The sequence below is a fragment of the Mytilus californianus genome, unplaced genomic scaffold, assembly GCF_021869535.1.
Source record: "Mytilus californianus isolate M0D057914Y unplaced genomic scaffold, xbMytCali1.0.p SCAF_9, whole genome shotgun sequence".
Lineage (NCBI taxonomy): Eukaryota > Metazoa > Mollusca > Bivalvia > Mytilida > Mytilidae > Mytilus > Mytilus californianus.
The window spans coordinates 22,586,362-22,611,651 of record NW_026262745.1 but is presented as its reverse complement, the minus strand read 5'-3'; the positions used below and the strand labels follow the sequence as shown (position 1 = coordinate 22,611,651).

Below are 25,290 nucleotides of genomic sequence, written 5' to 3'. Positions count from 1 at the left end.
TATATATTATATACTTCTTGGAAACTTGAACCAAAACTCATACAACCATTTTTTCTGCAACCAGTTAGTTCAATTTGTGTTTACATAATTAGTAAGATATTTAAATCCATATTACAAGCTGACATGATCACACTATAGTTCTAATAGGTTCTAATTAATTGTGAGATTACTACATGGTTACAAACAGTCAATGGTGTAACTACCAAGACCTGACCTATATACTATGTCTGTATTTAAAATAAGAGTGCACATCTAGCCTGCTTTTCTGATCATGATTATGTTGTAAGTCTTTCATAAAACAAATATAATTGACCTACTGCTTAAAGTATTGGAGAAACAGATTTTACCATGAAAAATTTGTAAGGGTTCCGCAGAACCCAGTGTCTCGCCTACTTTTCTGTTAATCGCATGCTCAACAAAAATGAGGTAGTAAATCAATAAAAATATTCCTCTTGATACTATCTTCTGATTGTAAGAAGCTTCTGTCCAAGTTTGGTAAAAATCCAGGAGAGTTTATGAATCTAATAAATGTTTAAAAACTTTAACTACAGACTGAATGTAATGTTAACTGGAAGAAAACAAAATTTCCTTCTAGATACTAGCATTTGATCATAAACAAGCTTCTGTCCAAGTTTGGTTCAAATCCAAAATAGTATAAGAAAGTTATTAAAATTTTAAAAACTTTAACCACAGAGTGAATATGTTGTTTCCTGGCAGAAAATCTAAGTCCATTTAAAAGTAAAATACGGAAAAAATGGATTTATTTTTTTACAAAATTTACTTCTAGATACTATCTTATGATCATAAACAAGCTTCTGTCCAAGTTTGGTACAAACCCAGGATAGTTTAAGAAAGTTATTAAAATTTTAAAAACTTTAACCACAGAGTGAATGTAATATTTCCCGTCAGAAAAACTAAGTCCATTTATAAGTAAAATACGGAAAAAATGGAATTTTATTTTTACAAAATTTACTTCTGGATACTATCTTATGATCATAAACAAGCTTCTGTCCAAGTTTGGTAGAAATTCAGGATAGTTTAAGAAAGTTATTAAAATTTCAAAAACTTTAACCACAGAGTGAATATTTGTGGACGCCACCGACGACGACGATGCCGACGGAATGTAGGATCGCTATGTCTCGCTTTTTAGACTAAAGTCGAAGGTGACACAAAAACATAACATTGACAAATGACCCATGAAAATTAGGTCAAGGTCTGATAAAAGTTAAATAACTAGTTTAAGCCACTGTTGCAGGATTAGCATCCCTTTGTCTCACATTCTGGAAATTTCATGGCAGGCGAGACAAAAATTACAGGAAATCACTGTAAGCAATACAATTTTATTCCTCTTGACTTAACTGGACGATAACGTAAAAATACATATCTGTCACATTGTTTTTGACTGCAAGCTTTAAGTGATTGCTGTTTAATAAAATGAATTTTAAACCAATGAATAATTGAACAATTACCAAATCATTATCAGCTACATTATCTGGTGACTCCATTACTGTTGCATACTTCTCAACCTGAAATGAAAAATATGGAATCATAGTGCATGGTAACTAGTACAATTTACAGGAATGATAGTGATATCGATAGCCGATTCTTAGAATTTTTCAATATGTTGAATGAGCTTAAAATATTTCGTTACATATTTCTCCAATACAACTAAACAGAATGACTTCATATTTGGTCAACACCTCAAAAATGATGAAATGAAACTTGTGTGGGCTTTTCAGATCTGTCAGACACCTTCTTCTTGTTTTTGTATTTCTAATTACGAGTGCTAGTATGCATTCTTGTTGAAATTGATAACAATTGTTTGACCAGTCTGGGCATCTTATCTTTATTGACCTTTTTTCACAATGAACAGTCAGAAAACAAAAGCTCACAAACACTTGACTTCTGTATAAAGAATAAAAAAGTTGAATAACTTTTTATAATAAATATTTATATACTAAATTAATTAAAATAATAAATAGAAATAAAATTATTTAAAGAGAATATAAACCTTTTACAAAGAAGTAATGAGAAAACAAAATAAAATGTGTCTGCAATACAAACATACCTCCACAGTTTCTGGTGTAGATAGCTGAACTAACTTTTGTTTCCACATGTCAACATGCTGAAAAAAAGAAATAACAAGTTAAGCTGAGTAGATTCAACAAGCAGGAAGCTGATAAGCAGTAAAGCATGTTCTCAAGAGGCATGATAACAAATTTTGGGAAGCTGTTATTTGTAGTTCCCAAGAAAAATGCAATGTTAGAATATATACATGTAAGTATTCATTTAACAGAAAGTTGATGAGCGATGCATCTGAAAAAGCATCACACAGTTAAGTATATTGACACTAAGCATGATAACAAATTTCAGAAAGCTACTATTTGTACATGTAGTTCCCTATAAAAATGCTACAAAAATTTCTTGCATAGCCATTACATATAAGTAATCAGTAAACATGAAGCTGGGGGTCAATAAATCCAAAACCGCATCATATTGTATAGCATGTTCACATGAAGACTGATAAATTTTTTGAAGATGGTGAGATTTGTAGTTCCTGAGAAATATGTGACAAGATTTTCATGGAATGTCATTATTTTGTAAAACATTATTGAATGTCTAGGACATCATGTTACATGTAATTGTAAATTGAGATTCTCGTTAAAGATTGTAAGCCTATAAATGAAAATATCTGTCAATCACATATTAATTAACCAATACAGAACTAATTTCTATCATTTTTCAAAGATATCTTCCCTATCAACGAAATTGTTGTGAAAAAAAAATCCACTGCTGATCACAGCTGGTCGAGTGTCGTATGTTTGCAATCACATTATCCATCAGCTGTCTTTCTACCTTTTATATTTCAATTTTTATTCAATGAATATAATAAATCTACGTTAATTCCCACCCTTAACCCACCAAATAGTACAATTTGATCGACTTGTAATAAATAAAAATAAAACAAACCAGCTGAGTGATTACGCAACATCCTCAGATAAAAATCATTGTAAAATGATAACTTTAACAGACAGTCAGTTTTCCGTTTGAATAGTTTTGAATGTTATATCCAAGGATGTTCAAAGTCGCCGTTGTATTTATTTAATTTGATCGTCGACAGTATTAGTCCTGGGTGTTTCGAAAATATTGATTTTCCTTGTCAGTCACCTTTTTTTTTTTACCTGGGAGACTTGGAATTCACAAGTTGTCTCCCTTTTACCGATTTTCATAGCGATTTGACTTAGCCATGAAGTCAGTCGGCTGGCGAGATTTAGCGATTTCAAAATTCTTTGGCGACTTAAATCGTCATTTTGCCGGCAAGATTATGGCCTGTTAGAAACAACAATACATGCACATGGTCATAACTATTTTCTATTTCCTGTATGAACTTATGTTACCAATACATAGAAAACAGAAGTAAAAGAAAAGGAATAAGAAAAGAAAAACTTATAAATTTTCAGTTCAAACCATAGTGGTCTAAAGCTGATGTTCCTAAACTAAATAGGACCCAGTACTTTGAGCTTTATTGAGTACAGCCACGTGTGTAGAGTCATGGTAAGAATATGTATAATCCAATCAAAAAAGTCTAGAACTATTAAAGCGAACAACAAACTCTGATGCATGTCAGAAAAATAAATTGCCATGAAATTCTACACTTTGTTTTATAAAATAACTTAATTATCAGTTCCATCTAATTATCAAGAAGATTCCCACCAATGCATTCAACCATTGGCCAATCTACCCATACATCTAATCATCTTACATCTTCACATAGTGGTGTGCTTTTTCCATAATAGCCTTAGTTGTTTTGTCATAAATCAGGCCGTCGATTTTTTTGTTTGAATTGTTTTACATTATGTCATGTTAGTGCCTTTTATAGCTGACTATAAGATATGGGTTTTGCTCATTGTTGAAAGCTGTACGGTGACCTATAATTGCTTAAATTCACATAATTTGACCTCTGATGGATAGTTGCCTAATTGGCAACCACACCACATCTCCTCATTTTATATTAGGAGTGTCAAATTTATTAGATCTCATCCCTTTTTAGAAGGGTTCTTGTTGTTTGATCTTTATTTTTCTTTGAAATGTTCTTGGGACTTATGTTTGCCATCCGAACCTTTTCCTTTGCTCTTGATATCTCTCTTGTTTTTCTATAATTTCTGTTTTAGCATAACCCCTTGGTATTGTCTTGTTGTACATAGATAAAGATAGAAATATGAGAAGAGATATACAATATTAACATGCAAACTACATACAGCTTTTCCAACCTTCAGGTTGACATGTGGATGTGACCTCACACGTTTCTTGTGTACAAAGTCATAAAGACGTAATTCTTTTGGCGCTTCAGCTTGCTCAAATTTTCGTTTTCTGTTAATTGCTGCTTGTGTAAATTTTTTAACAGATCTGAAAAAGCACAAACAATTAGCATAATATGATACCTAAAATGTTCTTAACTTACATAAATATCTATATAACATCAAAGAGAAGAAAACAAGAGTGCACACGCTGAAATGTCTCGCCTTCTTTACTAATCATTGATATTATGTTGATAGTCCTAAATATAAAGCTTTATTACAACTGTCACATAAACTTAACATTAACCAAGTAAACTAAACATTGACCAATGAACCATGAAAATGAGGTCAAGGTCAGATGAACCATGCTAGGCAGGCATGTACAGCTAACAATTCTTCCATACAACAAATATAGTTGACCTATTGCTTATAGTTTAAGAAAAACAGACGAAAACACAAAAAATTAACACTGAGCAATGAACCTTGAAAATGAGGTCAAGGTCAAATAAAACCTGCGTAACTGACATATAGATCATAAAATATTTCCATACACCAGATATAGTTGAACTATTGCATATAGTATTAGGAAAAAAGACCAAAACTCAAAAACTTAACTTTGACCACTGAACCATGAAAATGAGGTCAAGGTAAGATGACACCTGCCAGCTAGACATGTACACCTTACAATCATTCCATACACGTGACCAAATATAGCTGACCTATTGCATGCAGTATTAGAAAGAAAGACCAAAACTCAAAAACTTAACTTTGACCACTGAACCATGAAAATGAGGTCAAGGTCAGATGACACCTGCCAGCTAGACATGCACACCTTACAATTATTCCATACACCAAATATAGTAGACCTATTGCATACAGTATAAGAAAAACAGACCAAAACACAAAAACTTAACTATAACCACTGAACCATGAAAATGAGGTCAAGGTCAGATGACACCTGCCAGTTGGACATGTACACCTTACAGTCCTTCCATACACCGAATATACTAGACCTATTGCTTATAGTATCTGAGATATGGACTTGACCACCAAAACTTAACCTTGTTCACTGATCCATGAAATGAGGTCGAGGTCAAGTGAAAACTGTCTGACGGGCATGAGGACCTTGCAAGGTACGCACATACCAAATATAGTTATCCTATTACTTATAATAAGAGAGAATTTAACATTACAAAAAATCTGAACTTTTTTTTCAAGTAGTCACTGAACCATGAAAATGAGGTCAAGGACATTGGACATGTGACTGACGGAAACTTCGTAACATGAGGCATCCATATACAAAGTATGAAGCATCCAGGTCTTCCATCTTCTAAAATATAAAGCTTTTAAGAAGTTAGCTAACGCCGCCGCCGCCGCCGGATCGCTATCCCTATGTCGAGCTTTCTGCGACAAAAGTCGCAGGCTCGACAAAAATCAGTTGTAAAGGTCAGATTATTGTATTTTGCACTTATGCAAGCTTGAACATCATCTCTTAATTGTCAATTTGTCTTTTTTGTTGTTAAATGAACTATTAATTTTGTTGCATACCTTTTTATAGATCTCTACCTTGTTATAAAGCTTCCTCTAAATTATTAAAATTGGGTGAAAAGTAAATTCAATTTGTAAAATATGTAAATGAATAGTATACTTGTAGACATTTTGGACATTCATATCAAACTGTCAGTATACTTATTCATCTGATTTTGGCAAAAAGAATAATATCCTTTTTCAAAATCATAATAGCCAGTTTTTGATATAACGTTATTCAATATTAAATCATAAAAGCCAGTGGTCCGACTAACAATTTTCTTTACCTTTTAATCATTGGAGTATCAAGAACTTTTTTTTCATATTGGAGTCTATTGGCAACAAGATGAACAGCGGGAGATGGATCCAAACATATTGGCTCTTCTGTTGCCAATAGCAACTGACTTTCTAATGTAAACAGATCATCTTGTGTCCATCTATGTCCATCACTGCTTAGGTTATAAATATCAGCCAACAAAGACTGAAAAAAATTAATTTGCATTAGGTCTGTTCTGTTCAAATTTATACCTGGTTTTTACAAAGACACACAGTAAGTGCTCTGTGAAACTTTTGCACTAGTCAATAAATATAAATTCATAATAATAGATCAAAATATAGCTCTATACAAATAGGTATAGTTGCAAAAGCAAACCGTTAATGAACTTTTAAAATTGTTCTTGAACTCATAGTTATGTCCCCTTTCTTCAAGCCATTTATATCACTGTACTCTGCAGATAGGACAAACATTTGCAATGTGGAACAAACCAAACTTACCTGTGATGTAGGCTTCAATAATACATAATCTGTATCATATCTCCCATCATTAGCTCTACGGTAATCACGAACTTCTAGTATCACACTGCCACTGTAGAACACATTTACCTTCAATAGAGGTACAAATTTAGAATAAATAGTTTCATTTTCCCCATTTCAAAAATAGCATGAAAACCAGTAAAACTATATATTCTTTACTGCAAAATAATTTCAAATGGTAGTTTGAATCTGGTTTACAGAAGGGTGCAAAACTATGAAAGGTTACAATTTATATAACAACTTGATCAGAACCATTTCAAAGTACTTCTGATCTCATGATGCAAATTTCCTCTTTTGAACAAATTTCTCCATTGTTTTGTACAATGAAATGTAAAGTGTTTTACGGTTAAGAAATATGAATGGAATAGGAAATGAACACTTTAACAACATGTTTACCCAATGAAGACACAATATTACCTCTACTATATTAATGTTTCAAGCATGATTTTCATGAGTTTAAGACTAATTCAAAACATGCTCAACATATCCCTCTCAACATCTTTATGACACATTTGCAATTTCTATTTGCTTTGATTCAACAGCATAATATTTCTTATTTCTAAATGTACCTGTGCTCTTTCAAGTAAATCTACAAGGAATGGTGGAAGCTGGAATAAAGAAATTTTAAGTCCATGTATGTATATAATTTAGATGGCAACTGTATTGAATTTAAGATTTGGAGATTGTATCTAATTTTACTGTCCAATGATTAAAAAAAGGAAATTACTGACTTTAAATTTTTTAGTTGGGGCCAGGGCCTTCTGAAACATGGCTGTAAAATTGTATTTTAAAATTGTATTTGTTCTTTATATCTCCTTGTATGAAACATTAATTATTTTACTGGTGCAGCCATTCTACCTAGTCAGGTACCAGTTTTTGTTTAGTATGTCTCTTATTTTATTGCTTGTATAAGAATTAATCGTACCTTTTTTATTCTGCAAAGTGCATATACATATAATAAATTAAACTTCGGTGAAAAACCAAATCAGCTGCAAAAGCTAAAAAAAAAATTCTAGATAATGTAAAAAAAAATTGACTTTGATATTGATAAATATCTTTATCATGTTTATTCATATGCAATTGATACCAAAATATTATTGTGTGTATGGAACATACTTTGAGGTTAATATTGACAGATTAAAAGAAATATCTGTGTAATTGCTAAAACAATGGTTTATTTGTTTTACAATCATAATCAAAACCTTACTGTAGGTAAAAACACTAAAAATAATAAAACAGCTTTCATATCCCTTGAAACTTGTGGTTTTACCTTTGAATGATGTTATCATTGTTATGAAAAAGTAATGTAAAAATTGTTCTTTTCATTTGAAAGTAGGAAGACAGATGAGGATCTTGTAGTTTATGGATCAATGCACCCTTACAAAAATGTTAGACAAATAACCCACACATACTACACTGGGTACTTGAATTTTACAACAAGACTTACTTCTGAAGAATCTACATATTCCAGAAACTCTGAAGCCTGAAAAAATACAAATATTAGTAACATAAAAAATACTAAATTAAATACTCTTTTGACAAACAATTCAGTATCAAAGTGCATTCAATAAATCAATATTATTCGTCCTAGAGATATCTAGAATATAATATTTGAAACACTTCTTTTATCTACCTATAAAGGCAATTTAATATTTATAAAATTTAACCAAAGTAAGTGTATCATACTTTATACTGTACACATTGTATCACACAAGATTTCTAAGATCCTCAATGTGATAAGCATTGACTGAATGGTTCTCAAATATTTGCATGGAAACACAAAAACGATACAACCTAAAATTGATAAATATATTTCTGTTGGAAACCTAGTTAACAGAACTGCATTAATTGCAGCAAGTCTCTGGAAAAATACTTTCTTTTACATAACATAAAATTCTCAATCTAACAAAGACATACCTCATATGGTAATTTAAGTGTTTCTGCCTCTATTCCATTTCTTCCTTTGATCATCAACGAATACCCTTCATTTCCAGCAAACAGATTTAACACCAAACATTCTAATTTATCACGCTTTACCAACTTTCCTAAAAGACGTGAAGCATGGAGCTGGCCCTAAGAAGATAAAAACAAGAATCACAGGTAACTGAAACGTAAGAATTTACCTGTTGTTTCAACTATTGGTATATATTTCAATTGAGGTACTGAAAACATTAGTTTATTTGTAAATAATATACTTGTTTTTTTTTTAATTTTACATTTGATGTTACTTCAGTACAAGTATGTGAATTTTTATTAAATTCAAAAAATATTCAAGTAGTAAATTGAGCATTTCCTGTTCTCACTGAGATCAACATGACAAGTTTTAAACATCTGTTACTCAATTTCTTGTTTCTACCGCCTCGATGGTCTCGTGGTAGCATGTTCGCCTCTAGTGCTTTTAGGTCGGTGGTTCAATCTCCAACCGGGTCAAACCAAAGACTTTAAAATTGGTATTTGCTGCTTTTCCACTAAGCACGCGGCATTAAGGAGTAAGAGCAAAGACTGGTTGGCTCGGAGTCGGAATAATATGTCTTCCTGCGGACTGTTACCTTGTGAACTAGCACTGTCAAGTATTTTGCCGCTATTCTTTCACGGACTGTAACTAACGTTACCTTTGTAACGTCAACACATTTATTACGTTATTGTAGTCATACAAGCAAGTAGAGTCATTAAAAGCAATTAGAACTGTTCACACGTATTCTATTTACACAAGCAAAGTACTAACCAACTAAACCCAAACATTGGTGCCGTGACTCATGGAGAAGCTGAAAGCAATTCGTGGTGGACACAGAAGCGCCGTCACAAGACTAATCAATAGAACTAACCAGAAAATTTCAGAAAATGAAATCGAGAATCAAGAACTTTCGGCAGCCACAGACACTCTGATGAAGAAGAGGAACTTACTCGAAACTTTGGACACACAAATTCTAGATGGAACAGAAGTCGAAGATATAGAACAGGAAATTTTGGATAGTGATGAATTCAATTTACATTTGGAAGTGTCAATTCACAAATTCAAGGACATTACATCAAACTCAGGAGCTAGCGTTCTAAAACCTACGGTGAGTGATTTTTTAAATCAAGGTCCAGCAGCACATATTTCAACACTTCCAACAACAAGCAATATTAATCACAACACAAATCAGACACAGGATGCTATTCAAAGCACTTTTGTTAATCACGGAGCAAACGCAACTTATAACCCTTCTCCGAATTTCTATCATAGACTACCAAAGTTAGACTTGCCTTCATTTTCGGGAGATATTTTACACTGGCAGACATTTTGGGATTCGTTTGAATCAACCGTACACCAGAACCCTGCTCTTACAAACATACAAAAGTTAAGTTATTTAAATTCACAACTCCATTACGAAGCAGCACAGTGTATTACAGGGTTAGCCCTAACCAACGCAAACTATGATCAAGCAATTAATTTACTGAATGAGCGTTACGGTCAACAATAGAAAATTATCAACGCACACATGCAAAATCTTCTTGATTTACCAAGTCCTTCATTTACCCTCAGTAGTATTAAGTCATTTTATGACAGATTGGAATCGAATATCAGGGGACTTGAATCCCTAGGTCAGACGCAAGATACATATGGATCCCTTCTTGTACCCATAATTTTCGGGAAACTACCCGCAGAAATGAGGAAAAACTTAACACGGGAACACGGAAAAAATAGCTGGGATATAATATCGCTGCATGAAGCTTTAGCAAAAGAGATGTATGTACAAGAGGCTGGTAATGTTAATACATGTATGTCCGATAATATGACATCAACTGCGTCTTTTCACACGGGAGCCGTTCCTAAGACAAGCACAAATAAACAACAATTTAGGGGGTATCAGATCAAGACCATGAATACACGATTGACAACTAAACCATGTGTATATTGCAAACAGTCGCATTTGTCAGTAGATTGTACAAACATTGTAGACCACGAAAAACGCTTTACCATAGTTAAACAGAAAAACCTTTGTTTCAATTGTCACGGAAATCATAAAGTTTCAGAATGCCGTTCTAAATTTAAATGCTGTAAATGTAATAACAAACATCACACAAGCCTATGTAATAAAGACAAGACAAAATTACACGATGAGCAGACAACCGCATCTGTAAATACAGTTGATATTGAAGAGGGAAATAGTAACACATGTATATTTTACACTTCGTCAACATTGCCCATGCAATCTAGAACTGATGTACTACTGAAAACAGCAATTTCACCAGTTTGGACAGGAAACCAGACCGTATCCGCAAATATACTGCTAGACGAAGGCTCACAGAAATCTTTCATTTCAGAAAATTTAGCTACAAAATTACAAATTACAACAAAGGGAACCACCACAGTCAGTCTAGCTGCATTTGGAGACGCAAACAGGAACGTGCGTAACCTTGATAAAGCCGTTATTGAGTTGGAAACCCAACTAGGAGAAAGAATACCAATGGAGGTGCTTATTGTACCCACAATAGCTGCCCCTCTTCAGAACCGAATGAATTACGAAGCATCGAAACTTCCGTATTTAAAAGGTTTAAGATTAGCACACCCTGTATGTGAAGACGATAAATTTGAGATTTCTTTGTTAATAGGCGCAGACTATTATTGGGACATTGTTGAAAACAATATAATCCGCGGAAATGGTCCAACAGCTGTGAAATCAAAAATTGGGTATTTATTATCGGGACCGATGAACAACACAACAGGTAATACAGTTGCAGCTTCAATGATGAATACTTTGGTACAACATAAGAAGGAGGAGATTGATTTAGAGCGTTTTTGGAAACTGGAATCCATGGGAGTTACAGCAGACGATGAGTCAACACAGACAGACATACATTTTTATGAAACATATCAGAAATCTAGTATTATGTACAAAGATAATCGATATATTGCCAAATTACCGTGGAAAGACGATTTTCAGGACTTACCAACTAACTACAATATAACAAAACGTCGTACTGAAAATTTAATAAACAAGCTCAGTAAGGACCAAGACACGCTAAAAATATACGGAAGTATAATTAAAGATCAAGAAAAGCGTGGATTTGTTGAGAAGGTTAATGAGGAAACCGACAGAAGTACAAGAATTCATTACATTCCACATCATGCTGTTAAAAAAGACTCAACAACAACACCAATACGCATAGTTCACGATTGTAACTGTAGAGAATCACCAGACAAAGCCAGCTTGAATGATTGTCTCATGTCAGTTCCACCACTTATAAATGATTTGACAGGAATTATCACAAGATTCAGACTACACAAGTTCGCAGTAACAACGGATATCGAGAAGGCGTTTTTACATATTCAATTAGACGAAGAAGACCGAGATGTAACAAGATTTCTTTGGTTGAGCGATTCGAGCGACCCTACTAGTCCACTAATCACCTATCGTTTCCGAGTAGTTCTTTTCGGAACAACTTGTTCTCCATTCATGTTGAATGCCACAATCATGAAACATCTGAAAAATAATTTGTCAGATACTGCTAGAGCATTGAAGAGAGACCTGTATGTGGACAACGTTTTGTCGAGCTTTCATAGCGAGGAGAATTTATTATCATTTTATAAAGAATCATGTCAACTTTTATCCAAAGGAGGATTTAATCTTAGGTCTTGGACATCAAACAATAGGAAACTGCGCAATATGGCAGAGTCGGAGGACTGCATGGACAAGGACAAAACTATTAAAATTTTGGGACTTCGATGGAACACTGAAACTGATACGATATCGTTTCAAAACAGCATTAAAATTGATAAGGAGAAATATGTTACCAAGAGAGAAATTCTTCAACAGTCGTCAAGGATATTTGACCCGTTAGGAGTATTAAGCCCAATCACCGTCCAAGCTAAGATTTTGATGCAGACTATATGGGAGAGGAAATTTGACTGGGATGAGCTCTTACCAGATGATATAAAGAGTAAATGGTACGCTTTATTGGAGGACTTACAACAAGCAGTCACACTTGAAATACCGAGATTTTATTTCACCAATGAATCATCTGCAAATATCAACACCAAGGTAAGGAAACTACATGTATTTACCGATGCTAGCCAAAGTGCATACGGAGCATGCGCCTACATTGTGGGCGGAGATCAATCAACGCTGGTTATGGCCAAAAACAGAGTGGCCCCTTTAAAGCAAATAACATTGCCAAGACTTGAATTAATGGGAGCATTAACAGGAGCGAGGCTAGCTAATCATTTACTGGAAAATTTAGGAGACATGGAAGTAACATTTTGGTCCGATAGCCAAATTGTTTTATCATGGATTGCGTCGATGAAACCACTGAAGAAATTTATTGCTAACCGAGTGACTGAAATCAAAGAACTGGTTAAAAATCAGCGATGGAAATATTGTCCAACGGACATGAACCCTGCAGATTTACGAACTAGAGGCACATCTGCAGATAAATTTCTGAACAACAAATTATGGACACAAGGACCGAAGTGGATTATCAACGAAACTGAATGGCCTACTTGGAACGGAAACAAAATGGCATTGCTAACAAATGCTGAATATGACATTGAGCTAAATTTGTCACTACTCACATCAACACAGAATCAGAATGAAGAATCGGGACTTCACCGGATTATTAATTTAGACCAGTTCAGTAGTTTAAGAAGACTTTTGAGAATTACCGCATATATACTAAGATTTATCAAGAATTGTAAACTACAAAAGAATCAAAGGAACACATCAGCCCTTACGGTAGAGGAAATTAACCATTCAACATTATTATGGATCAAGAGCACTCAGGATAATTCATTTCATCACATCAATTCGACTAAAAGTCCTTCAATATTAAAACAGTTGAAACTTTATAAAGACGATCAGAACATTTGGAGATGCGGTGGCAGAATTAACAATGCACCTTTGAGCGAAACCGCTAAATTTCCATATTTGTTGCCAACAAAACATAGTTTCACAACTTTGGTTATAAAAGATGCACATGTGAAACAACTTCACGGAGGAGTAACTAGTACAGTGACTTTATTACGTCAGACATATTGGATTTCGAGAATTCGTCAATGCGTCAATGCAGTATTACGCAAATGTGTCACTTGCCGTAAAGTAATAGGGAAGGCTTATCAGAAACCGGACCCGCCACCACTACCAGTAGATAGAGTTCAAGGTACATTTCCATTTACCGTGACAGGCGTAGACTTTGCAGGACCACTTTATGTAAAAGATTCCGACAACTCTAGAGCTAAAGTTTACATCTGTTTATTTACTTGCGCCTCTACTAGAGCCGTACATTTAGAGATCGTTTCAAACTTGACAGAGGAGTCTTTTATTTTAGCCTTCAGAAGATTTGTAAGTCGTAGATCGTTACCAAAAACAATGATTTCAGACAATGCATCAACTTACATAGCCGCCAGTAATGAAATTCAACGGCTAACGAATTCGCAATCTTTATTAGAAAAAATACAAGATCAAGGAACAGAATGGAAATTTATTCCAAAAGGAGCACCTTGTTACGGAGGATTCTGGGAGCGTATGATCGGACTAACCAAAACAACTTTAAAGAAAGTAATAGGGAGTAAATGTATACGCATGGAAACATTACAGACAGTCATCACTGAGATTGAATCTATATTGAACGACCGACCAATCACGTACGTGTCATCAGATGTCAACGAACCTGAACCATTGACACCTTCTCATCTTCTTTGTGGCCGGAGAATAAGATGTTTACCGTATCCGTCTACAAACATGAACAATTTGATTAATTTTGAACCAAGTACACATAACAACTTGAATCAACGTCTACAGGATCAGCACAACATTATTCAACATTTTCGATGAAGATGGAAAAATGAATATCTTACATCATTAAGGGAATACCACACGACTTTAGGACACAATAATCAGACTATCAAAGTTGGTGATGTGGTTCAAATACATGAAGATTCGCCTAGAATTAATTGGAAGCTAGCCATTGTAGATGAACTATTGGTTGGCAAGGATGGACTCGTTAGAGCAGTGAATTTGCGTACAAACAATGGACATACAAATCGTCCAATTTCAAAGTTATACCCGATAGAGGTTTCTTGCGATTTGTTTCAATCAACACTTGACACCTAAGAACGTAAATCGAAGAAGGACGCCAGGGAATAGATTCGCCAGTTGATGTCTTAATTTTATACTTATACAGACTTTAATTTTTCAAATGATTTTTATTTTCTACATACATCGACTTAAGTTCAACTGTGAATATTTGCGATATCTATGTATTTATTAAGAATTTTTATCATTTTCACTTCTCAGCGCCCCCAGTGTCAAGTATTTTGCCGCTATTCTTTCACGGACTGTAACTAACGTTACCTTTGTACCTCAACACGTTTATTATGTTATTGTAGTCATACAAGCAAGTAGAGTCATTAAAAGCAATTAGAACTGTTCAAACGTATTCTATTTACACAAGCGAAGTACTAACCAACTAAACCCAAACAAGCACGTTAAAAATCCAGCTCAGTGTGTCGGTCTAGTACAAAGCAGGGTTAATATTCATATAACATTAACATGTTCTCGTCCTGAATATGCTTATTAATTTGCCGCTGGACGTTAAGCAGCCATACATCATCATCATCTTGTTTCTAAAACTGCATGATAATTATAAAAATGAATTGGAAAAAAATGTTCATACATATTCTGGATTTCTATTTATGCATGAGATGCTTTTCAAAAAGTGATTTACCAAACTGATGTTTTACATAGTATTTATCAATTTTTATGGAAATTTTTAAAAGTATTAGGCCTATCCTTTTAAAACTATTTCTGGAAAAAACAAATCAGTTTAAGAAACAATGGCCATATATTAATAGGACATCCTGTTTTAGGTAATAAAAAATCAGGAGATTTGGTATAATTACAAATGTGATAACTGTGAATGATTATCAATAGAAATTTCTTTAGGAAAATGTTGCTATGGAAAAATAATTTTACGATTCCTGGGAAGTCTTTTATTTCTGTGGGTACCAATTTTTGTGGCTTGAAGAAAATTGAATTTTCATGATTTTGTCACAGTCTCCATACAAACCTTATAAAAAATTGTACTTTGTTGAACATATAATTTTGTGGTTCACATATACCCAAGAAATCCACGAAATTAGTATCCAACAACAAATAATGAATGACAGTACTTCAGTAAATAACAAGTTTATTTGTTTGACTTACAGAGTCATCCGTGTCTTTAGCTTTCTCTTCTAAATATAAATCTGATAATTTCTGATGAATTGATTTTCTGTATAACAAAAAGAAAAGCGTTGGTCATATACATATCATGTCAATAAAACCCTGGTTTTTAAAAACACACTCAATCCCATAATAGAATCTCTGAAATGAATATGGCATTAATAAAGTTAAAACTAGTCAAAAAAATTAGGGAACATTTTTACAATAGCAGTATTTAAAAAAGGCTGTTTTCACATGCTATCTAATTTACAGCGGTAAGTTTGACAGAAAACAGCTTTCCAAGGATTTATATAGGTTAATAGGTTAAGTCCAGCAGTGTTTTTTTTCATGTACATAGATGTGCTATCATTTATCAGCAAAAAGTTCAGGTTTTGGCAATTAAACCAAAAAAGACAAGATAGTACAGCAATTCATATTGCCATACAAAAGCAGTGATAAGGTATCAATTTGATGACAGAAAAAAGTAAGCAATCAACATTTCATTCCAAATCCATAACTACAAAAATCTTGTGACAGTGGTTACTGCATCTGGTAAATTTGAGATAATGACACTATTCCTGTTTTATCAGAAATTATTAAATTGCTCTTTTAAGAACAAAAGAAAAGATAAAACAATTATTTATTACTTCTAAATAAATCAGCTGAGTCGTCTCATATCTTCAGGGATGAAGGCCTTCAGATATGAGAAGCCTACATTTTATACAAAATTAATTGTAATATTTGTGTTATCTAAATAGCTGATGTTGCTATCCAATTGCTCTAGTAGGAGGAAAAACAACAAACATAATTCACAAGGTCATGCTTTTACCGCACTGTGTATGACGTCTTTACACTAAATCTGTTTATGAACTAATTGCCTCGATTATTTTTCCATAAGTATCCAACCTCTGTACCTCTATTAAATACAATTTTTTTTTTACATCAAAAAGAAATGTGGTCAATTCAGGTATGCATTTTTTGTAACATTTAACATTATTTCATAAAATACATTACCCCTTACTGCCTGGTGGTATATCTGGATTAACAAAGGCTCCTGGATTCTGTTTAACCTTCTGAATAATGTACTGAAAAATATTTACAAAGTGGATAAAAAAAAGTAATACAGCTGTATTAAAAACTGCTCTCAAATCAACAATGGTTTTGTGTGTTGACTAAAGGTAATATGTTTTGTAAAAGTAAGTATTGATTAATTGATAGTTGGTGTTTAACACTACTTTCGGCACTCTTTACTGCATCATATCAGCCAGTTTTTATTGGTAGAAGAAACCAGAATACCATGAGGAAACTGCCAACCTTCAGCCAGAATTCTTGCAATCCTAGTCAACCAATAGTCACTAAGTCCCCTAAACATAAGTATATTTTAAAATGCTTTACAAAATATAAAATAAGCTTTAGTAGCTCATTTCACAAAATATTTAAAATAGACCAACTAGTATAGATAATACTGATCTGATATAATGTATACTTTTTTATAGTCTAATAGTTTAGAAGTTAGTCAGTGTCCTCTTTCATTTTCAATAAAAAAAAATTGCCAAAAAGTTGGGAGGTAAAAACATAGTAACCTCCCTACCTGGATCTTATAGCCCCTGAATATTTTAACATACCTCTGCATACTCAGCTGCTTCCTTAAGTTTTTCCATCTTCCATTTCTGCTACATCTTTAATCTAACATGTTTTTAAAATAGTTTCTAAAAAGAAAAAAATATATATATATATCAATCTGTTTATTAGAGCAACTTTAGGAACACTCAAAAATTCAAAAGCATCTTCAATGTTTGCCTTAAATAATTCTATTTATGTTGAATAATATGGTATGTCTAATGTAGCTACATGTAGCGTATAAAAATGTGTTGATAGAAATATCAATCCAACACCATTTTAGCATGTTAAGATTATCTAGATCAACATAGCGACTAGGCCTCTATGCAAAGGCGGAAAGGGGGGGAGCAGCACCCCTTTTATAGTGCTAAATATATGGTTAATGTATATACCTTTTACTTGTCTCAATCCAAACATTGTCTAGTTTTGGGACCCCTTTTTTCAAAATCCTGGACCTGCTATTCTTTGAGTAGTCCAAATATGAGGCCCTACGTAGATGCTAAGATTTTGAATGCACTCAAGGTAAATAAATATGTTCTACCACTGAGTGACCACCGTCATCAGTTTAGCTGCTGGATAAGTCGGCCTAAAAGAAACTCGGCCTATCACAAACTCTGACTATTATAAACTCAGACTATAATAAACTCGGCCTACCACAATTTATATAAAGTGAACAAACTAGGCCTATGAATTGTAGATTGTGTTGTTTACTGTTTTTTCTTTTACATAATTTATAAGAACTTTAGATACGAATTTATGAGATGATGATAAATATTTTTTAAAATAAAGATAAGAAATATATTAAAATAAACTTTAGATAAAATATGTGTTTGTATCAAATTCAGTTTAATTGAAAAATAAGTTTAAATTTAATACTTTTAAATGAATGAATATATTTTTATTGCAGAAGAATGAGGATAATTAACTTCTATTTGAAATGTTGTTGTGTATTTCTCGTTTGTACTTTTGTCTTGATACTTGTTTTTTTATTGGTAAATGGTGTTTTAATGAATGGCGTGTATGTATGTTAAGTGTTCATATTTAACGGATTAGGGAGTCATCAGGTTGACTTTAATAAATCTAGTCCAAATAATGTTATGACATCTGATAAGCCAATTGAATTTTGCTTTCAAACCTTCCAGTGAGAACTTCAAAAATCATAATAATTAACAAATACCCCAACTGGCTTTAGCAGACGTTTTAACTAGAAAATATTCTGATTATGATGGCAGTCTTTTTTTTCCATTAATTTACACCTTCCTGAAGATTTCATTGAAATAATGGGACACTTTCAAACCATATAGAATACTGGAGGACATTACCTACTAACATATACCCCTTAAAAAGTATGACAGTACAAATCTTGAGGGATATATTATAATAATTGTCAAGTTTCTCGTGTGTAAACAAAACCTTATTCCGGTTTACCCTACAGCGCCATCTAGGGGTTCAACCAAACACCAGAATATCAATCTAGAATAAAACACACTCTCGTATCCCCGAACAGTATCACTAATGATCACTAATGCAAATCGTATACGAATCGTAAAAATTCCATGAAGGTTATTGCTGATTTTAAAACTGAATAGCGTTTACTCCTAAATGTTGACAAGACAATCTCGCTAACAGAGTTTCTTAAATTTGCCTAAAATTCAAATCTTCTTCTTCTATATGTATGTCCTTCCAATTATGGAACACCTCCTCAACGGATATTATCCAGGTGGGGAGTTAATTAAAACTTAAATAGTATGCACTAAAAGTTTTCCACAAATAACTAAAAAAAATATTTTTGATTCACTGTACACGGATAAAATCTAATATATTTAAGGACTGATAAAAAAAAATTAACGCAATTAAAAGGTAAAAATATCTAGGCCTTGTCAATATGTATTTTAAGATTTACTGTACACAACTAAAATCTAAAAATATAGGGTGCTTTATACAATGGAAAGCAGGACACCCTTGCCTCTACCTTTACACATATGTACATTGTGTTCATCTCATATCTTTCCTCATTACACTGATTGTATTATCTATATATTTAGCAAGAAGTTATTATTTTCCTTGTAATTTCCATACACGCTGAGAAGGGAGTCTATAACACATGTCCGTAGCTAATCTTTGAATTTTGTCCAATTCGGTCCTATTTCTAAGCTTTGGCAGCAGAAAAGATCTGTCGACAATAAGTCTTATCAGATCCAAATGTCCTTTGAATTCTTTACTGACCAATATCCCATGCCAATAACTGATATCACATAAGACTTAAGCCGTTTGCTGAATGTTTCTTTTCTCTGCTGATGTAAGGCTGGACACAACAGCTGGAAATGGATTATATCTTCATCCGACGTTCCACAGCATTTACATAATGCCGACTCCCTGCCACCACTAAATTTAGATCTGTGAGATTCAAGTAAATAAGTCCCAGTTAGTAGCCGGACTTTTATCGCTCCCTTTTTAACATCCGAGACGGTTGAAGAAAGGCTGGTCCAAACCGGAGGTGTAGATCCAATTCTTAACAAGGTTTTGTCCAAATATGTTAATGAAGACTTTGTTTCTATTTCTTTAATGATGGTTTTAGTCCAATAATCCTGAATTGCTAATTTTAAATTAACTGTTGCTTTCCATTTTGATTTTGAGGGTAAATATTGACTACGTGTAGTTATACTTGGCAGATCATATAAAGCTAGCACACCTGTGACCTTACAGAAGAAGCTGAGATGGTTATCAATATTCATGATGATTTGTCTGTCTACTAAGCCTTGAATTGTCGAATTGTTACAAGAAAGAACAATGTACAGAAATGAAAGTTGCCTTTTAATTATTTCTGCCTCAATTGTTAGAGCACCCAACAGCATAAATCATACCGATCCAGTGGCTGTTCGTGTAGGCAGAGACTGAATATTACGCAATGTTTTTGTGTGAAAGCGGGTCATGATATCAAGTTGGCTCTGGTTAAGAGGGGGTATTTCCATTCCATATAACAGACGAGGAATAACATAGCTCTGATATATCCTGTAAGATGTCTGTGGGTTTAGTCCATTTGTTCCATGTAGACCAGTATTCATCAGAGAGTATAGGGTTCTTCTCCCAATGCTGATGCGCGCATCAACATTAAGATTGTTTTCCTTCAATTCTGATCTTATCAAGCCAAGATGTGTTGTGTCTTCTGATGAATAAACAGGGGTATTGCCTAGTGTCCAGTTTAAGTCGGACCTGTTTATATTTTTCGGTTTGTTGAGGATGACAGCTTTTGTTTTGGTAGGATTTATTGTTACTCTAGACTGTCTGACATGCTGAGTTGCAACAGAAAGCATGCATTGTAATTCCTAATGGCTGCTGCTTAAGAAGGCTATGTCGTCCGCACAAGTTGGGCAACCAACATAATTTGTGCCAATTTTAAGACCAAGACTGTGCGATTTAAGATCCTCAAGCAGATTGTTCACATAGACTTTATATAGAAAAGGTAAAAGAATGCCTCCTTGTCGTACTCCCTGATGAATATTGAAGCTATCACTAATGGTTCCCTTCCATTTGACTCTTGAAACTAGCCCTGAGTAAAGATTTTTCACTATTGAACAAAGAGGATGATTCTGAGTATGGTCATATAACGCATCTAGTAGTATGATGTGATCTACCACGTCGAAGGCCTTCTGACTGTCCACAGTAATAAGAAATAAAGGCTCCATTGTGATTAGTTTTACTTCTGCTCTAGCTTCAGTGATAATGAGACTGGCCATAAGCATCGACATGCCTTTTGTAAAGCCGAATTGAAGTGTTGACTGATTAAAATTCACTGTTAGACGAGGAAGAATGGTACATTCGAAAAGTTTTGAGATGACAGGTGTTACGTACGGCAATTCCTCTATAGTTGTCCATTAGCATTGGATTTTTCCCTTTTTTGAGTACAGGTGTTACGATACCAGATTTAAAGATATCAGGTATATGATGATTGTTGAGAATGTTATTAAAGCAGTTTGTAAGAAAATGAGTTACAGTTGTTGGAGAATTTTTAAAATGTTCAGCAGCAAGACCTAATTCATCTGTTGCCTTGCCAGAATGTAGCTGTTGGATTGCATCACAGATATTTTTAAAACTAAATTGTGGTTCGTTGCTGCTTTGTTTGCAAAGTTCATCAACTATATTATGCCGGATATTGCAGAGATCTAAGAATTCGGGATCATATCCATTGTCTTTGGGAACAGCCAGGTCCTCAAAGTATCTAGAGAAGCTGTTTGTTTGGTCAGTTGCAGAATAGTGGTGCTCATCATTTTCCATTATGCAGATTGCATCTTTATTTTTGGAGCCTCTGTTTCGTCGAATGAGTTTATGAAACATATCATTGCTTGGATTGTCCATCAATTCATTATAGAATTGAGTTCTATCCAAATTCTGTTCCTTTCGGAGTTGTTTGCGAAGATTTCGTTGCGCCAGTATTTTGTCTGTTTTGAGATGGTCATTTTCTTGCCATGGGGTTTCCAGAGTTGATATTTTTCTTTACTTATTTTGAGGAGCATAAGAGTGGTTGGAGATGCCTTGAATTGTGGACCTTTTAATTTGATAATCTTTGATGGAACAGCAACTGAAGCAGCTTTTTTAAGACCGTTGCACAGGAAGTTAATGCTTTCTTCTATCGAGTGACTTTCAATATTGTGTTGAGAGAGTTCATTACTGATATGGTTATGGTATGTCTCACTATCTATATCTTTCCACTGGATTTTGAATTTACTGACATAGCCGGATTTGATTGCTTTATTCGTTGGTTTTGATTTAACATTCATCTTTGCACTCACAGGAACATGACTTGAAGTATTGGAGTGACATTGGTCATGGATCTTGTAGTCCGAAAGAAAGGCAATTGTAGCATTGTGCAGAATATAGTCAATTTGAGAGGTTGACATTCCAGAATGATGAAAAAGGTTGATTTCTCAGAGCGATGAGATTGAAGATTCATTTCATGTACGAAGGCTTGCAGAAGAAAATCGTGTTTGTTATATTTTCTGGGCGTCTTTAAAGTGCCATTGCTGTCTCCAACTATGACGATTCTATGTGATACTGAGTACATTGATAGAAGTGAGCTAATAACATCAAGACATTCTGTGTATTCTAGATATGAGTCCCCAGAGTTATTCGTAGGCATATATACACAAGTGATGCAAATCTTCATTGGTGATTTCAGTTCAATTGCAATTATCCTGTTGTTTCCAGATGGTATTTCACTGATGGATGGAGTTAAGAATCTTTTCCAAGCTATTGCAACACCACCTTTCCCTCTTGGCCGATTAAAATTTGAGATTTCCTCGTATGTATCGCTTCATCTGATGAACATGTCCATATTTGGTAGAACATTACATAATGATTGTTTTTGAAATTCATATAACCAGTGTTCTTGGATACAAATAATGTCAGATGAAGATTCTAATGAGTTTATAAATAATGCATTTCCTTTCCCTTCCATATTAATTGTTGTTAATCTAAGATGTTCTGCAGCATTATTTTGAGAAGTTTGTTTTAGAATTGATGATTTTGTCGGATTTTGATTAAGCCTAGATCGGGTGGTATGTTGTTTTGGCTGAACCCTAAAAAAGAGTTGTGAGATATTTCCGGTTGAGGATCATCCACTTTTGTTGTTGGAAGACAGTCCCTGGAGGTTACATCTGTTGCCATATCAGATTGAGGAGCGTAGTTTGAGGACGATACGGTTTGCATAGGATGTTGGCCGTCATGAGGAGAAGAGTCTGCAGAATTATCGCATGAAATGTCACCAGGTGAGTAAACAGCGGAGATCCCTCTTTGCTCTGAGCTTGCCGTACATTTGTCATGTTCTCATTTTGCTGGTGCTTGTGTTTTGTTAGCACTTCTTCGGAAATTTGCCGCATATTGTTATTGTGAAGCCTAGGAGGAATTTGACTTTTCTTGTGATTCTTCCTTTGCTGTGGTCTGTGGCACCTGTCTGTTTGAGACACTGACGGTTTAGGTTGTGGCAAGTTTACTCTCAGGTCCCTTTGAATATGCTGACTATTGTAGGATTGATTTACATTCTGATGTTGTAGATTTTGTATGGAAAGCCTCAGCTGTCATATATTAGAGATTTACAAAACGTTATGCTGAAGCTTAAAATGTAAAGTTAAGACAACGTGATGTTGAATTGAGTCACCAAAATGCTAACTCTAAATTACAATATGCTAAGTTGAATTTGCGCAATGTTGACTTGCAATGACAAGTGCTTTAGTCGTGATAGTATAACGATAAGTCACGTTGTTGTGATGATATACCAAAAACACGTAACGTTGGGTTTAAAGTACATGATGTAAAGTTGACGTTGCATGATGTTAGCTTGCAGATTGATACTGCTCAGTCATCCACATCGACAGCTATGATAACAAATAAAATGAATAGCTAAAATGTATGGTGCTGACTTGTTATTAATAAATGTTGAGCTGAGATAGTACGATGTTATATCATTGTGATATTACGATTGGTCTATCATGCAATCTGTTGATTTAAAACACAATGATGCACAGTTGAAAGCACATGATGTTAAGTTAAGATAACACGATGCTACACCACTATATTGAAACGAAAGGTTTACCATACAATTTGTTGACTTATAACAACACGATGCAACGTGTTAAGCTAAGATGCTCACTTGAAACTACAGGACGTACAGTTGAAATTTTGTAATGCTAAGCTACGATAGCATGATGTTATATCATTATAATGTCACAATAGGCTTATTATACAATTTGCTCATTTAAAACTACACAACGTACAGTTGAAAGTACGTGATGTTAAGCTAAGATAGCACGTTGTTATATCATTAGAATGTCACGATAGGCTTACCACACGATATGCTCGTTTAAAACTACAAGACGTACAGTTGAATGTACTTGATGTTGAGCTATGATATCAATATCTTATATCATAATAATATCACGATAGGCTTGCCATTCAATATACTCATTTAAAACTACACGACGTACAGCGGTTAAAAGTACGTGTTGTTCAACTAAGATAGCACGATGTTATATCATTATAATGTCACGATAGGCTTATTATACAATTTGCTCATCTAAAATTACACCACGTACAGCTGAAAGTACGTGGTGTTAAGCTAAGATAGCACGTTGTTATATCATTAGAATGTCACGATAGGCTTACCACACGACATGCTCATTTAAAACTACATGATTTTCAGTTGAAACTAGGTGATGTTAGGCTAAGATATCATGTTGTTATATCATTTGAATGTCACGATAGGCTTACCATACAATATGCTCATTTAAAACTACACAACGTACAGTTGAAAGTATGTGATGTTGAGCTATGATAGCACGATGTTTTAACATAATAATATCACGATAGGCTTGCCATACAATATGCTCATTCAAAACTACACGACGTACAGTTGAAAGTACGTGTTGTTGAGCTAAGATAGCACGATGTTTTATCATTATGACGTCACGAGAAGCTTATCATACAATGTGTTGACTTGAAACTACACGATGTAAATTTGAAGCAGTTTGGTCTTGACTTGAAACAGTAAAATGTTAAGTTATAAAAACAGAACATAAAGTCAAAATAAAACAATGATAGGATGACATATACTTGTGAAGAATTGAAGATTTTTGGTGTTGACTTCGAATATAGTACAAATATTAGATCGTTTTATGTAGATTGAAAGACAATAATGATGCGTAAAACATTACAGAATTATGTGAATTGAAACTGCAATTCTATGGAAAAGAATGAGGGACAAATCCTCAGGATTTTTTCTTCTTCATTTGCAAGTTCGGAGGCAAAATGATATACAAAGAAAGTTTTCCATACATTCATAAGCAAAAAGAATTACC

The 25,290-nt window shown here is 33.9% G+C and overlaps 1 protein-coding gene across 3 annotated transcripts in view; it reads right to left on the bottom strand.

Annotated features, from left to right (window-relative positions):
- The window catches only part of LOC127714475 (transcription factor SPT20 homolog), a 38,983-nt gene extending 20,102 nt beyond the window's left edge, over window positions 1-18,881 (bottom strand). The window contains exons 1-12 of one of the 3 annotated variants that reach the window (XM_052220529.1): window positions 18,763-18,881; window positions 17,446-17,529; window positions 16,835-16,905; window positions 15,824-15,890; window positions 8,556-8,711; window positions 8,086-8,121; window positions 7,208-7,246; window positions 6,600-6,707; window positions 6,113-6,306; window positions 4,260-4,407; window positions 2,069-2,125; window positions 1,470-1,526 (exon numbers count right to left, since the gene is read on the bottom strand). In XM_052220529.1, coding sequence (XP_052076489.1) covers window positions 1,470-1,526; window positions 2,069-2,125; window positions 4,260-4,407; window positions 6,113-6,306; window positions 6,600-6,707; window positions 7,208-7,246; window positions 8,086-8,121; window positions 8,556-8,711; window positions 15,824-15,890; window positions 16,835-16,905; window positions 17,446-17,481 — 969 coding nt within the window. In that variant the 5' untranslated portion in view covers window positions 17,482-17,529; window positions 18,763-18,881. The remainder of the gene's footprint in view (window positions 1-1,469; window positions 1,527-2,068; window positions 2,126-4,259; window positions 4,408-6,112; window positions 6,307-6,599; window positions 6,708-7,207; window positions 7,247-8,085; window positions 8,122-8,555; window positions 8,712-15,823; window positions 15,891-16,834; window positions 16,906-17,445; window positions 17,530-18,762) is intronic. The other 2 variants (XM_052220532.1, XM_052220531.1) reach the window with 2 other exon arrangements.
- Between the last annotated feature and the right edge of the window lie 6,409 nt (window positions 18,882-25,290).